At 43.6% G+C, this 15,508-nt stretch overlaps 1 protein-coding gene across 29 annotated transcripts in view; it reads right to left on the reverse strand.

The window, feature by feature from the left end:
- The window catches only part of BPTF (bromodomain PHD finger transcription factor), a 65,185-nt gene extending 56,844 nt beyond the window's left edge, over positions 1 to 8,341 (reverse strand). For 17 of the 29 annotated variants that reach the window (XM_083727307.1, XM_083727306.1, XM_083727326.1 and 14 more), the window contains exon 1: positions 7,435 to 8,340. In XM_083727307.1, the coding sequence (XP_083583433.1) occupies positions 7,435 to 8,110 (676 nt within the window). In that variant the 5' untranslated portion in view covers positions 8,111 to 8,340. Of the gene's footprint in view, positions 1 to 7,434 lie in introns of all 29 variants that reach the window. The other 12 variants (XM_083727319.1, XM_083727321.1, XM_083727310.1 and 9 more) reach the window with 1 other exon arrangement.
- Positions 8,342 to 15,508: the final 7,167 nt, after the last annotated feature.

Below are 15,508 nucleotides of genomic sequence, written 5' to 3' on the forward strand. Positions count from 1 at the left end.
CTGTATGCAAAATTTCCTTTTAGGATTTGGGCAATTAAACTTCAGATCTAATGCCAGGTTTAGGCAATATAAATGTGAACTTATATAAATATGTATTTGCTTTTTGCACTTTTAAGTTCTGCCTCCTCTTGTATGACCTTCTGTAATCTTTATCATCACAAACAGCACATCAAGTGCAATATATACACAAAGGGGAATGCCTATTGGTTTCCCCACAACTCTGCACTCCTCTTTTCTGGCGATTCATCAAATCTGCATTTTAGACATCTTTCAGAAATTCTGCAAGAAGTTTAAAACTTCTGTATTTTGACAGCTAGGGCTAAGTCTGCAATGAATGAATGAGATTTCATTCTGTGCACTTCAGCTTGTTTTACATGTTTTTTTACTTTTGGTATATTACCAGTTATCCACTTTCAGTCTTTGGATAGGATTAGCAGCAGGTTTAAACAAAATGTTATCTTAATATACATTGAAGACATGTTATTTCAAAGCCTCATGTGCACACATCAGAATACCAAGCCACTCATAGTTTGAGAATCAGTCCTAGAATGATTAGCAGACTAAGATTTCTGGTCATCAACAAAGAATGGTAATCTTAAAATCTCTTTAACGGAACACACACAAGGAATGAAAGCTCACAAATGCTAAAAATATACAGTACATGCATTCTTTGCAAAGAAACCATGCTACAAGTGAACAAGCCACAGTGAACCTAAGGTTTACAAACGCACATCCTCCACCTGGGTTGTCATTAAGAAATTGTAAAGCTTTCAGTGTGGAAAAATGTGGTTTGTCAAGATATCTAGAACAACGAACTGTTAGTTTAAGACACTGATTATGCACCCCTCCCCCCACATGTTCAGAAAAGGTGCTGATTTTCTGATCTGTACCCTCTTTTCAGTCACCTTTCACAAATTACCTAGATTACAAGAATTCTTAGATTGCCAACCTACATTTAAAAATAAACTTTCTAGTGCTCTTGTTGTGAAGCAACTCATAAGGTATTTACAAACCACAAGCCATGAAAGATTTGCATGGATCAAGGGTACCTTATGGGCTGCCTTCTCCTGCATTAATGTAACCACCGAATGAGGCCTTGCTTCATCTCCTGCCACCATCTGAGGTGCGGTTTATTTTACCAAAATACTAAAATTTATACTCTGTTTTTCCTTTCCAAAAGAAGTTGCTCAAAGCGGCTGACAAAAGTATTTAGAAAGCACAAAAATAAAATAACAATCCACCTTTTTTAAAAAAACACTAACCATTGCACAAACCATTACTAAAAGCAACATCTAAGAACAAAAAGGAGGAAGAGCTGGAGCTTGCAACAAACAAATTACATAAAGCAGCAGCAGACACAAAGGCTTGTTTAAAAAGAAATGTCCTCAGTTCCTGGCAAAATACAAAGAGGGAGGAAGATAAGCTAACCTCTTAGAGCAGGGAGTTCCACATCTAAGGCAGTGTTTTTCAACCACTGTTCCGCGGCACACTAGTGTGCCGCGAGTTGTTGCCTGGTGTGCCGTGGGAAAAATTGAAAAATTCGAAAGATTTTAAAATAAAGTATTTTATAATTTTTCATATTTCTGTTTACTTACTATTTCATAATAAAGTAATTATAAAATACTTTCTTTGTGTTTATTTGATTCCTATTCAAGAGAATTACTTTATATATAGTCAATATAGGCACAGAGTTAATTTTTTTAACATTTTCTAATGGTGGTGTGCCTCGTGATTTTTTTCATGAAACAAGTGTGCCTTTGCCCAAAAAAGGTTGACAAACACTGATCTAAGGTATTGTCACAGAGAATGCCCCAATAAGCATATAACTAATGCACAAAGGGATGTGGCCAGACAGTGACTGTAAGAGGAATGGAAAAGGTGATGCACCAGCCAAAGCACTTCTGGTGGCAACTTAAAACAAGGCCAAAGCCAGGAGTACTTCGAAACTATGAATTTGATTTTGTAAGGGGAGTGCAATCAAGGCCAAAATGGGCTGGCTTCCTATTCAAATAAACTGTTATTTAATCCTAGCCTTTTTTGAATGAAAGCTTTAATTACATGCCTACCGATTTATGTCATGTGACAGTTAAGTTGGGTGTTCTCCTAAACCTAACCAACTCATGGATTATGAAGAGCATTTTCACTTCTGCAATGAAAATTCTCGGGGAGGTTCATCGGACCTCAGAAGAGTGCATACAACGTAAACAGAGCAGCACCCCTAACCTTAGCTCAGCGCAGAGTGATATATATTACAATTGACATGCCACTTGTGCAAAAGGTAATCAAATACTGGAAGGCATCCCTGCCCACTTTTGGCAGAAGCCCTACTAGTTCTGTGTGATGTGACCATAGGACGTACAACCATTGGTGGAGTTTTTCAGTCAACGTGAGTGAAGTTTAATCAACAATAGGCATAACCATGCCCACTGTGATCCTGAATGACAATTCCAACGTATCAGTGTGAATAGAGCACCAGTTGATAAAGTGTAACTTTTAAACAGCTCTCTTCTTCCATTCCCAGCCTTTACACCATTTCCCAAGGAGTGCATTGTTGAGGCCACGGCATGGATTACTAAAGCTTTGTAATGTTGCAAAAAATATTAATCCTTACCCTAACCGTGGGTAAGAGATTGGAATCACCTACAAGCTTGCACTTTAATCCCCTGCTCTGCTTACCAAGATGTGCTATTTCTCCACCGACATTTACACTTACCATGGTTAGCTTGAATAGCACTTTGAAAAGCTGCCTTCTAACAAACTCTAGTTTGAAGGAGTCTTAACACTGCCTGTGAAAAGCAAATGGAGGGAAAACTTGTATGCAAAGCGGGGAAGGAAAGAGCTTGCAAGTCTATAAGGCACATATTATCACATCACTGGGCCACTGTTGTACAGTGCTCATTGGCATAATGTAAATCAGGCATAGGCAAACTCCGGCCCTCCAGATGTTTGGGACTACAACTCCCACCATCCCTGGCTAATAGGACCAGTGGTCAGGGATGATGGGAGTTGTAGTCCCCAAACATCTGGAGGGCCGAGTTTGCCCATGCCTGATGTAAATTTTACAAAATGAAACATCTACTGCTCTGAACTATTAGTCACTCGACTTTACTCATAATTATTTTCCAGAAACAACAAATTCTCAGTAAAGGTAAAGGGACCCCTGACTGTTAGGGCCAGTTGTGAACGACTCGGGGGTTGCGGCGCTCATCTCACTTTATTGGTTGAGGGAGGTCTCAAAGCTCTTAACCTAGCTCAAGGTTGTCGTCTTGAACTAGCCATGTGTTTAACTGAGAATCAATCAGTCAGTCCATCATTTGGAAAACAAGACTTTAGAGCTGTCTTGCCCCAAAATGGCAACTAGAAATTCCATTTCGGCAACTGCAACCTCGGTTTAAGGAGCCATTTGGCGCCTAGCTTATACACCTAAGTTTCTAACACTGATTCTATAGAACTTTAACAACACACATTCTAGGGTGTGTTTATGTACGTGGGTTTGCGTGAACCAAGTAGGTCAATAGGTGGATGCAGTATTTGCCATCCAGTACACCATCACAACCAAAAGATTATGGTAGGGCCAAACAAACCATGTCATACCAGAAGCCAGCAGAATGCAGGTGCACACTGTTCAAGTTCACCTGCCCTACTCTTCAGTTGTTCCCCATGAGGAGGAAACAAACTACAGCAGTGGATTAGCATTATGTTGCTTCTTGTTATCTCTAGGCCAGTGCTCAGGTTTGGTTCCTCCTTGTTCAGCAAAGAGGGGAGCAGCAGGGCAGGCATGATTTGACAAGTGTATACCACCTCGCTGCTGATGAACCAGGACAACAAAAACATAAGTAGCTACTGAACCCGATTGATGGACCATCATTGGCCATTGTAAAAACAAGGAAAGCCTGACACCAACTGTCAGAAAGAAGCAGCAGCCGCAAGAAATACATGTAAAGTAAATCTGGCTGTTTTGTTTTAAGGGTCATTCCGTGTCAAGTGATATATATATATATATATATATATATATATAACCTTATGTCATCCAATTTCCTTAATATTTTGTACTTGTTGAATGATCAAAACTAAGTTAAAATCTAAAATTTTAATTTTTTATCTCATCCCGTTTTTGAGCTATGAGGGTTGGAAATTAAAAATAATAATACATTGAAAATTTTGGCCTTACTGAGCAAAAAACTAAGAACTCAGCTCAGAATTGAGATAGATCATGAAATGAAGTACAAACAAGAATTAATTCAAAGCGTTAATTCTATCAAGCAACAGCAAGCTATCACGCTGCCTTGAAACACATTTTTAAAGGCTGACTAGCTTTTCAAATGCCTGAAAAATAACTGATATTATATTTTGAAGCCTAGTTTATTCTGTTTTACTCCAAGAAGACCCATTTATCCGAAATAGAACCCAGTAAGGCAGACATGTATGTACCTTATATATATATAAATTAATGTGATCTCATTGAGAAATTTTGATGAAATTTTGCAGGTAGCGCTTAGAAACATTAAATAATCAATACATTTTTTGGAAATTTCTGAACATATTATTTTAAATCACTTTTTAAAATTTAAAATTTTGTAACTTAACTTTAAAATGTAAAGAAAGGTGACATATAATATTATGTGACATATATTAAAGCCAATGACGTTCTGAAGAGATTGGTATTTTTAGTTTTGACATACAGTATCTCAAATCTAGGTTGAGATTGTAAGGTTTTTGTGTAGACCAAAATTGCCAATTCTTTGAAATTTCAAACCCTCATAACTAAAAAACAGGATGGGATAAAAAATTTTGAACTGAAATTTGGGACTGTTTCTTACACTACAGTGGTACCTCGGGTTAAGTACTTAATTCGTTCCGGAGGTCTTAACCTGAAACTTTTCTTAACCTGAAGCACCACTTTAGCTAATGGAGCCTCCTGCTGCCACCGCGCTGCCAGAACACAATTTCTGTTCTTATCCTGAAGCAAAGTTCTTAACCTGAAGCACTATTTCTGGGTTAGCAGAGTCTGTAACCTGAAGCGTATGTAACCCAAAGCATATGTAACCCGAGGTACCACTTTACTTTCAGGAAACTGAAAGTGGAAGCAATATAAAATGGTAAGGTAAATGTGACTGGATCACTTGATATAGAATAACCTTTAACACCAACTCTTAACTCTTTTAAAAACCGTTAGAATAATCAGTGTGTGTGTGTTTGTGTGTGTGTGTGAAAAAGTCATCTCTACTGCAAGACATCAAATATCTATCAGTGGCACAATGTTAGCATACAACACAAATTAGATACAAAACAATACATATTTTAATTTGGGTATGATTCAGTTTCTGAATTGATCTGATTAACATTAACACATAACATTTTAGAACTGTGGCAAATCCATTCAGAAACTGAATCATATCCAAATTAAAATATACACTTTAGAAGCAAACTAAACAGCACTAACATTTGCTTTTCTACAGGTGAACAATTATGAAGGTCTCCTTGAAAAAAAATTCAGTTCCTATGTTGTCAATATAGAAAAATATTATTAGTACTATGAAATAATCCCTTGCCATTGAAAAGCCACAGTGAAGGGAAAAACCACAGCTAGGAACCATTACAGCTAAACAAAACTTTAAACTTGTTCATACAGTGTTCACTCTCATATTGTGAATTAGAAAAGCTTGCCTTTATAAAAGCACCTTAACAACAAACAAAATTAACTGCCTCTTGGAAAACTCAAAATCCATTTTAATATAGAGAAATGTGTCTTTTGATGCTGTGATATAGATGAAAAATGGGTCCGATTTCCCCCATAACTTTCACATAGCCACTGTACTGTACAGGCATATTTAGTAAAATGTAAGCTATTTCAATATTCCACACTGGGGTTTTCCTTGTCAAACTGTAAAAGCACAGAACTGTCATATCACTCACATCTACCAATATACAAGTCCCAATCCTGATTGTTTACGTACTTGATAAAACACATGCAAGTATATAAAAATAGTTGCCACCAAGTAAGGAAAGTTAAGCATGTAAGATTTTATGCAATAATATTTTGCTGAATTAAATCTACCTTTTTTAGTAAAACCCCCAAAACATTCTTAAAATGCTAGTAGTTCAGCTTGATCCATACTACAATCAAACTCTTAAAACTTGTTATAAAAAAGTTGAACATAATTTCTACCAATGGTTGAACTGGCAAAGTCACCGTAAAATTAAAAACCACAAGTTCTCTTTAAAACAAGCTGGAAGCAAACACTGCTGCATAACAAAAATTGGTAAATGAAAATGAATGAATAAATAAATAAATAAATAAATAAATAAAAAGATATCCATTTGAATGTTTTCAATTACTACAAATACATGTGATGGGCTTGCACGCTATGATTTAAACCATACTGCGCTTCCGCCAATAATTGGATCTCTATTCCCAACGCACTGCTTTCCTTTGTAAACAAAAACACCACCCCCTAGTTTTGCACAAAGTCAAGAGTCTGCAAGATACTCCCCCCCCTTCCCCAAGCATCACATGCGTGCCCCACACGAGCTCCCTTTCCCCTGCTATTTCGCTCATCCCCAATTTATTCTTCCAAGACAGTGGTTCCCAATTAGCTGATTACTGAGGACCCCCTATTTTTCAAGAGCCACGGACACCCCACCAAAGCCTCGCTTTGCAACATGTTGACAACTGCATGGTAGCTGTCTCTACAAAGCAATTCCGTGCACAAAATGTGGGGCAGCCCCTAATAAGCAAAGGAGTTTTGGTATGTACTAAAAACAGCAACAAACAACAACAGGCCCTAAAATGTGTGATATTACCATGCAAAAAAAGACAAAAAAAAAATAGTTGGGGCTAGGGCAAGGAAGGGATGGGATGGGGCCATGGATCCCCATTCTAATGACCCCCTATTTTTCAAGAGCCACTTGAAAAGCTCCCCGCTTTGGAACATGTTGATTCCCTGCACAAGATGTAGGGTAGTCCCTAAGAAGCAAAGGAGTTTTGGTATGCACTAAAAACAGCAACAAACAACAACAGGCCATAAAATGTGTGATATGACCATGCACAAAAATGACCAAAAAAATTAGAGAGAAGGGAGGCAACGGATGGGGCCCCTAACTGGGAACCCCTGTTCTCAGACCATGTTTGCCATCTCCTCTTCCTGCGAACAAGTAGCCTAGGATCGCTATTTATTTTCTCTCTCTCTCTCAAGTTCTGCCACTGTGGCTTCCCGCACCTTGCCCTCTTCCTGCAGGAGCCCCTCGCTTCCCTTCCCCCCACATCTTGCCCCCACTGCAGCGCGCACCCCATGGCGAGGGGGGGTTCAGCACCACCCCATTAACCCCCCCCCAAAGCAAAAACCCGTCCACCACCCCTTCCCTAACGCGATGTGCTCCGGGGTGGAACAAGTGGGGGGCGACCCCCCTCACCCCACCTACCCCTCGCCGTACCCGGGGTGCTGCTGTAGGTGCTGTGGCTCTTGAAGCTGCTCTCCGTGCAGTAGCTGGCGTCGTCGTCCTCGTCCTCCTCCATCTCTTCGGGGTAATCCGAGTCGTCGTCGTCGTTCTCCTCCTCCTCTTCTTCCGCCACGGCCTCGTCTTCCCCGGAGTCGGGCTTCTCCCCGGACTCGCCTTCCTCGTCGTCGGACACGGCGCTCTCGTCCTCGTCGCTCTCATGGTCGTCGTAAACCACTTGGCTGCTGCGGCCGCTCCTCTTGGGAGCGGAGGAAGAAGCACCACCACCTGAGGCGGCGGCGGGCGCCCTGCTTTGGCTTCCTCCTCCTCCTCCTCCTCCCGCCGCCGCTCCAGCAGCAGCAGACCTGCCCCTGCCCCGGCCGCTATTGCCTCCCCCGCCAGGGGTGCTACTACTGCTGCCGCTGCCGCCCTTCCTCCTGCCGCCTCCCCTGACTGAGGGGGAGGCCTGGGCAGCGGCCCCCCTCGGCTTGGGCCCTGCAGCCCCGGCCGCCTGGGCCGAGGCCGCCCACCTGCCCCGGCTGCTGCCCCTCAGGCGGGAGCGGAGTCCCCCGATAGGGCCCGGCGGCGGGGCTGCTGGAGCCGGGGTGCTCGCCCGAGCCGGGGCCGCCGCAGGCTGCTGGTGCTTGGGCGGCCTGCCTCGCCGGCCCCGCATCGCTGGGCGCTGGCCGAGAGCGCTGAGGGGGGAGGTGTTGTGTGTGCGCGCGAGGGCCTTCGGGTGGCTTTTCCGAGCGGGCGGTTGCGCTCTTTCTCCCTCTTCCTCCCCGCCCCCCCTCCCTCGCCGGGGAAGGAGGGCCTCCGGCGAGCCGCTCGGGCCGAGGGGCTTCAATGCGAAGGGCCGGCGTCCCGCTCGGGATCGCCGCCGGCCGCCATCTTGTTTCTTCGCCTGCCTGCCTCGGATCGCTCCGCTCCGACAGGAGGGAGGGAGGAAAGCGGCGGCAGGGCCGGAGCGGGTCACGTGGCCGGGCCTTGCCTGCGCTTCGCCGGGAGAGGCGGAAGGGGGCGCGCGAGAGTGGAGCTCGTTCGGGGATGATGCTGATGTTGCGGATGCTGCCGCCTGAGCCAGATCATCTTTGCACCCGCGAAAAGCCGCGTCCAGAAAACACGCGGGGCGCGATCGCTTTCGCAGATAAGAGTTAAGCCGCGGCTCATTTGTACACGGGACTTAAATGCCGCACGCATTGCAAACGGTCCCCTTCGCTTGTGTGTCTGAAAGGCCTGTGTCTGAAACAGATGGTTACTGGGGTTGCCAGATTGTTTCACCAGGGCACCCGGAAAGTTATTCTTAAAGGAAATTGCTGAGCTTTTTTTTTTTTTTTAAAAAAAAAAACAAGTTCAATACCTTGCTACGCAAGCTTTTTTTGAAAGCCAAGTTGTTGCGCTAAAAGAATCCCATTATTTTTTGAATGACTTTTTTTCTCGAGCTATTTTTATAAAAAGGAAATTCTTGAGCTATTTTTTTAGACAACGCTCCCCCCAAATTGTTCAGCTTTTTGTTTTTATTTTTTTGAGCCCCCAAAAATCCTGCGAGTTTTCAATTGACTTGACTCAGAGCCAGGACAAAGCGCCACCATTTTGGAAATCCCAACCCCTGGACATCAATTCTGCCTTTGAAATCCTGTTGATGTCCGGGAAAATGTCCGGACGTAGGGCAGCCCTGTAATCTTCATCTTCCACATGGCAGAGCTTTCCTACATCCTTGGACTCAGCCATAGGGCTGCAAATAAAACATTCTAAGTGTGTTTTAAGTGCAATATGCAATGCGACACTTGATGGCGATGGCAAACCTTATGGAAAACTTAATGTACTGTACAGGCATTTAAAAAACAAAACAAAAAAGCATTTTCAGAATGGTTTGTACATGTGTGTAGATTCCACCCTTGTTGAGCTTGATCTGCTCCTCAGTAGGCATCTCTTTCTTAAAGGTAAAGGTACCCCTGCCCGTACGGGCCAGTCTTGCCAGACTCTGGGGTTGGTGCGCCCATCTCACTCAAGAGGCCAGGGGCCAGCGCTGTCCGGAGACACTTCCGGGTCACGTGGCCAGCGTGACATCGCTGCTCTGGCGAGCCAGAGCCGCACACGGAAACGCCGTTTACCTTCCCGCTAGTAAGTGGTTCCTATTTATCTACTTGCACCCAGGGGTGCTTTCGAACTGCTAGGTTGGCAGGCGCTGGGACCGAACGACGGGAGCGCACCCCGCCGCAGGGATTCGAACCGCCGACCTTTCGATCGGCAAGCCCTAGGCGCTGAGGTTTTACCCACAGCGCCACCTGCGTCCCCTATCTCTTTCTTAGTTCATCTAATAAATTATATTGAGCTTTAGAAGTGACTCTCTTAAGTCCAGGTATGGTATGGTGTGTCCCATTTTCTTTCCAACTATTTCCCTTATTGCGGATTGGGAACCTGTAGCCCTCCAGAATTTCTTCTATTCCAATGCCTGTCATCCCTGGCCATGCTGATTGGGGCAGATGGGAGCTAGAGGGCACCACTTTGGCCCACCAACATCTAGAGAGCCACAGGCTCCTCATTCCCATCCTATAGCCTCACAGTCCAGGAACGAGGAACCCATGGCTCTCTAGATGTTGGTGGGCCAAAGTGGTGCCCTCCAGATATTGTGGAATTAGGCGCCCACTGTCCCTGACCGTGTTGGCACAGGATGTTGAAAACAATGGGAAGGAAAGGGAAAGGATAGGTTTAGATACGCTCAGAAATGTGTCTAAATTCCACCGCTGGTCTGGGAGAAGAAGAAGGGGAGTTTGGATTTGATATCCTGCTTTATCACTACCCGAAAGATTCTCAAAGCAGCTAACATTCTCCTTTCCCTTCCTCCCCCATAACAAACACTCTGTGATGTGAGTTAGGCTGAGAGACTTCAAAGAAGTGTGACTAGCCCAAGGTCACCCAGCAGCTGCATGTGGAGGAGTGGAGACATGAACCCAGTTCCCCAGATTACGAATCTACCCCTCTTAACCACTACACCACACTGGGAGGATGCCAGAGATCAAAGTCTCTGCCTGGCACACTGACACCAGAGCTACGTTTGCTGAACAAGGATGCTAAGGGAGGGAGAGGGAAGCTAAACATTGGATCTCTCACTCGGATCTCAGAGTAACATTGGGAGAGTAGATCAAATCTATCTTATGGCTCACTGGACTCCCTCCAATAGGCCCTAGAATTACACTCTTAAGGTACCCTCATAATATTTAGTTTGTAATATTTGGCACCAATAGAGAATGTCTTTCCAATGCAAATAGGAAATTCAGAGGGGCTGTTTCCCCGTCCCCTCCAGCCGACACACATCTAGTTGGGACCTTAGCAGAAGAAAAGAGCTAATTTGAGTCAAATGGCTAATGTGCATAACAAGCCAGTGGACACAATCACCACATCTCATGGAGAACATAGGAGCCAACACCTAGGGGCCAAGGCCCCTTGCCCCCTCCCATTAAAATATTTGAGATGGCTGCCCACCACCAAAGTTACTGGGCGTTGCCATTCAAATGGTGTCTGTGTCTTACCTTACCTCCCCCCACCCCCCGCCCTGTATTTCATACAAGTTGGTAGTCCTGATGGATAATGTGTGCATCATCAGTCCAGGAAACTGAACACCTTTCCTAGTAAAATACAGTGGTTGCACTGGGTACCATGCTGCAAGCAGGGGGTGCCAAAACAATGCTGTAGAACAGAGAACGAGAGGTTGGGCACTGAATTTTAGCATTGCACAGGGTGCTGCTGAAATTTTGAGAAGCCATTGTGCTATGCATCCTCTCCAACAAGCCTTTGAGAATGTGCGTATCTCCACGAGATTTTGCACCGTTGCTGGCATTTTGCATCGTCTCCAATAAATGCACAAAGGCCTGCCTACATATGCACATTCCCCAAGGCACATTGGAAAACTCGCACTACCCCTAACATAAACAAAATAGTGATATGATAGATCAGCAAAATGATCAACAGCTTATCCCGCTTAACATATTGCTTATACAAACTGGCAAACAGATGTGTGATGACGAGCGAGCCTTTTAAATCTGTAATTGACTCCAGTTGAGTTAAAGGGCTGATAAACCACGGTGTCTTCAGTATTTCACAGACGTTTTGCCTTTTCATATATGCAATTTAATGAACGTTGATTATAAAATCTTCTGGGCAGAGCTGTCCTATGGAGGAGGTGGTGAGGAAGACTCTATGGGGATGACCTGCACTGTTAGGCTTGTTCTGACCAGAGCAGACACTGTGCATTTGTCTGGGAGGAGCAGCTTATTCTCCACCCCATTCCCCTTTTGTGAGCTTCCTTCCCATTGAGTGTGCCCTCTCCAGGACTGGCAGTTTTGTAGCTGGTTTGGGGGCGTGTGCAGGGAACTGGATGGCTTTGGACCCTGCAGACCCAAAGCTTCCCCAAATCTGCAGGGATGTGCTCTTTTTCATCCATTGAAGGCAGAGAGATGGTACCCTACAGACTCCTTGGGCTCAGCCAGCGACATTTCTAAAGCTCTCTCAGAGGTCTGCTACCTTGCTGCATTTAGGTCCTTAATGCTTTATATTTCCACCCGTTTCAGTTTTAAAATGATTCTACTTGTTACTTTTAAAAATGTGCCTTTTATCCCCCTGGTACCCTCTGCTTTTCGCTGCCCACTTTACTACCAACATCTTTTATGTAAGGGAGTTGGTAGCAATTTGTCCCCTAGCTTTCTCTCTCGGTGCAGTACTCCTACATTAGGTGGATGTGGGAGAATTTAGGTTATTTCAACCAATGCTATTAAAAAGTAAATATAGAGAGACTGGCTTGAATCCATCCCTTCCACAGATTATGTTCATTTTTATAGTGACCCATACAGGCTTCTCAGTCAGAATTGCGATCTGAAAACCAAAAGCGGACTGGAAGCTCATTAGCCATGCAAAGTCTTTGCGGATAGCCCTTATCCATAAATCAGCAGGTTAGAATAAAAGCAAACACAAAACAAAATGTTGGACCTCCGTTTTCAGTCAATTGCATCTAGATGTGTAGCTTGCACTATACAGTGGTATCTCGGATTACAGACGCTTCAGGTTACAGACTCCGCTAACCCAGAAATAGTGCTTCAGGTTAAAAACTTTGCTTCAGGATAAGAACAGACATCGCACAGCGTCAGGTCCCATTAGCTAAAGTGGTGCTTCAGGTTAAGAACAGTTTCAGGTTAAGAACGGACCTCCGGAACGAATTAAGTTCTTAACCTGAGGTACCACTGTATAGCACAAATAATTTGCCTCTCTCATTCAAGTGTTGGAACAGTAAATACATTTAGTGGTATTATTCCACTAAGTTTTACTCAGGGTAGACCCACTGACATTAATGGGTGGCATTCAATGTAGTGCTAAGTGAGGTTAACTGTTAACCCAACAAGACTAGCTCCTAACCCTCCAGAGCAATTTTAAGTGGCACAGCAAGGCAGGGAGAAGCTGGGAAAGTCCTTTCACATGAGCAGACCTCAAGTACACAAGAACTTAGCTGAATTCTACCCAATGACCCTAGTCTGGTCATATTCATGAATTTAAATGGGTCTACTCAGAGCAAAACGCAGCACATTTTCAAAATACAGCAGTTTTTGAAAACAGGTCAGATTTTGAATGGTTACCCCCTCCTCCAGCCACACCCCATATGGCCTTGGATCCCATCTGCACCCTTCAATTCCAGAACTGCCATAATCAATGACAGGACATTAGATCTGGAAAAGAGACATGTTAAATTGTCTTCAGGGTTAGCTGTAGATCCTTTGATCACACAGATCAGATTGTTAATCATTTTTGAAGGCAGGAATATTTTGCCCCCTGAATAGCGTAAACTATGTGAGATTATGTTTCCATTTCATAGAACATTATCATTAAACACACCTGTGCAAGTCATCATAGTTTATTCTGCAAGTATCTTCTTGAGGCCTGCTGTCTGCTTGCTCTACACTTGCAGCCTTGTGAAGATCAGGAATTCCTATATTCTGTCGTAGACCATTATTCTGGTTAACTTGCAGTTCTACCACAACATGGCCACCACATGAGAAGGGTATTATTAAAGGTGATTCAGTTAACAAATTTTCAAGGGAGACAAGATGCACAAACCTTGCATGCTACCTGCTCCTGAGTTGCACTTTCCCCTAGTCTTCCTGCAAAGGTGTACAAAAGTTGAATTCCAATTATAATTATTAACTGATTACCTGCAGATGCTGTCCTTTATAGCTTTGTTGGCAATGGCTACTGCAGAGCTTTCCAAATTTTTCATGTTGGTGACGCACTCTTTAGACATGTGCGATTTTGTGACGTGGTGATTCAGTTTTACTAGCAAACCAAATGTTAAACAAACCCCTTTCCAACCCCAGGAGGAGCTCGGGGAGCATTTGTGTGACACACCTACACACTGCAGCCAACAGTTGGAAAAGTTCCGGGCTACTGGGTAAACCTCACAATGATACAACCCACTCCAAGTGTCTGACATTTAACAATAGCATCAGGGTTCAACTACAATGGGTTAGAAAGATCCACAGGTACCCTTATGGTTTTAGAACAGTGTTTTGATCTGACAAGAGACCCCCCCACAAACTTAAGGCAGGCAAGTCATTTTCAATATACTCAAATGTCAGAAAATAGTATTTCCCCTTTCCCCTCCCTTCCCTGAAAAATCTGCTTGGGAGGGATGAGGGGCTCCTCAGAATAGTTCAAAAATAGTACAAGTGGCCTGGTGGAAAAATTACTGGCAAAAGTCATCTCACATCCTTCCACTTGTAGAAGCATTCACCAGAGTGAGTGCTTTTTAAAATGGACTCCCTAAGTGAATGATAGGACATTTCTGGATCCAACCCAATGTGATTACAACAAATTGTTGATGGTTGAGTAAAGCTATACAGCTTTAATGTTTATAGCCACTTTCTTTTGTGTGGACAGTCAAGAATGACAATTTGTCATTCTGTCTGGATGCCAGAGTATTGGTTTGCGTGAAGTATATGAACCAAAACGTTGTTATCCACTCCTTTCAGTAAAAGGCATAGCATTTTAGTATAATATTGAGGTCAAAGCTTTTGTTCTATCTATCACCAAATTCATTCTGGTGTTGCTATCTTTTCTAAGTGCTTCAACTGGATGCAATGCCTGGGGAAATGGCTAAGCTAAAGAACTTTCCATGTTCCAGGCTGCTGTTAAGCTCAGATCCTTATTACTGGAAGACAGCCACCATTCAAAGGAAAGTCTAAGCAGCTCTTCAGAGATCTGAGGTGGTGTCTGTATGGAACATAGGTGTTCTAAATGATATATGAATCACCAACATCTTCACACTCAACCTCCTTTGGTAATTTATGCAGCAATCAAAGCTTATAAGGTGGAAAATCAGGGACACTTGAAATGCAGAATATGGCCTCCAGCAGAATACAATCTGCAAATTTTGCAGCATTAAAAGCTGGCTGTAAGTTTTATGATGATTATCTGACAGCTGTACAAGGCTTTTGCAGCCTATCAGACTTGCTTTTGTAAGACTGACATTTCCCGATAGCTCTGTTAAGGTACAAACAGTGCTTTTTCTAACCACGGCCACATCTTCTATTGCAAGCTGCAAATGACAAAGCTCATCTGATTTCCATTTTAATTATGAAGCAACTAATTCATGAGTAAACAAGAGGCCACAAATCTGTTTTTCTTTGTAGCACCACATTTTAACTCCGATTTGTCGATAAATGCATTTTTTAAAGTCACTTAGGTTTGCTGTGACAAACCATTGCTACTAGCTTTACCACATCATAAACAGAACATTACAGCTCTCCTAACCCTAGAGCAGTGTTTCCCAACCTTGGGCCTCCAGCTGTTTTTGAACTACAATTCCCATCATCCCTGACCACTGGTCTTGCTAGCTAGGGATGATGGGAGTTGTAGGCCAAAAACATCTGGAGGCCCAAGGTTGGGAAACACTGCCCTAGAGAATGGTTAGATGCCTAAAGATGACAAAAAGGCACAGAGCACCACAGAACCTTCATTAGCAGTGAGTGGCAGGGTACACCTGGCTTCCCAATGTCAATGCCTCTGAGAGGGGGAAGGACAAAGG

Source organism: Podarcis gaigeae (genome assembly GCF_964106915.1).
Source record: "Podarcis gaigeae genome assembly, chromosome: 2".
Lineage (NCBI taxonomy): Eukaryota > Metazoa > Chordata > Lepidosauria > Squamata > Lacertidae > Podarcis > Podarcis gaigeae.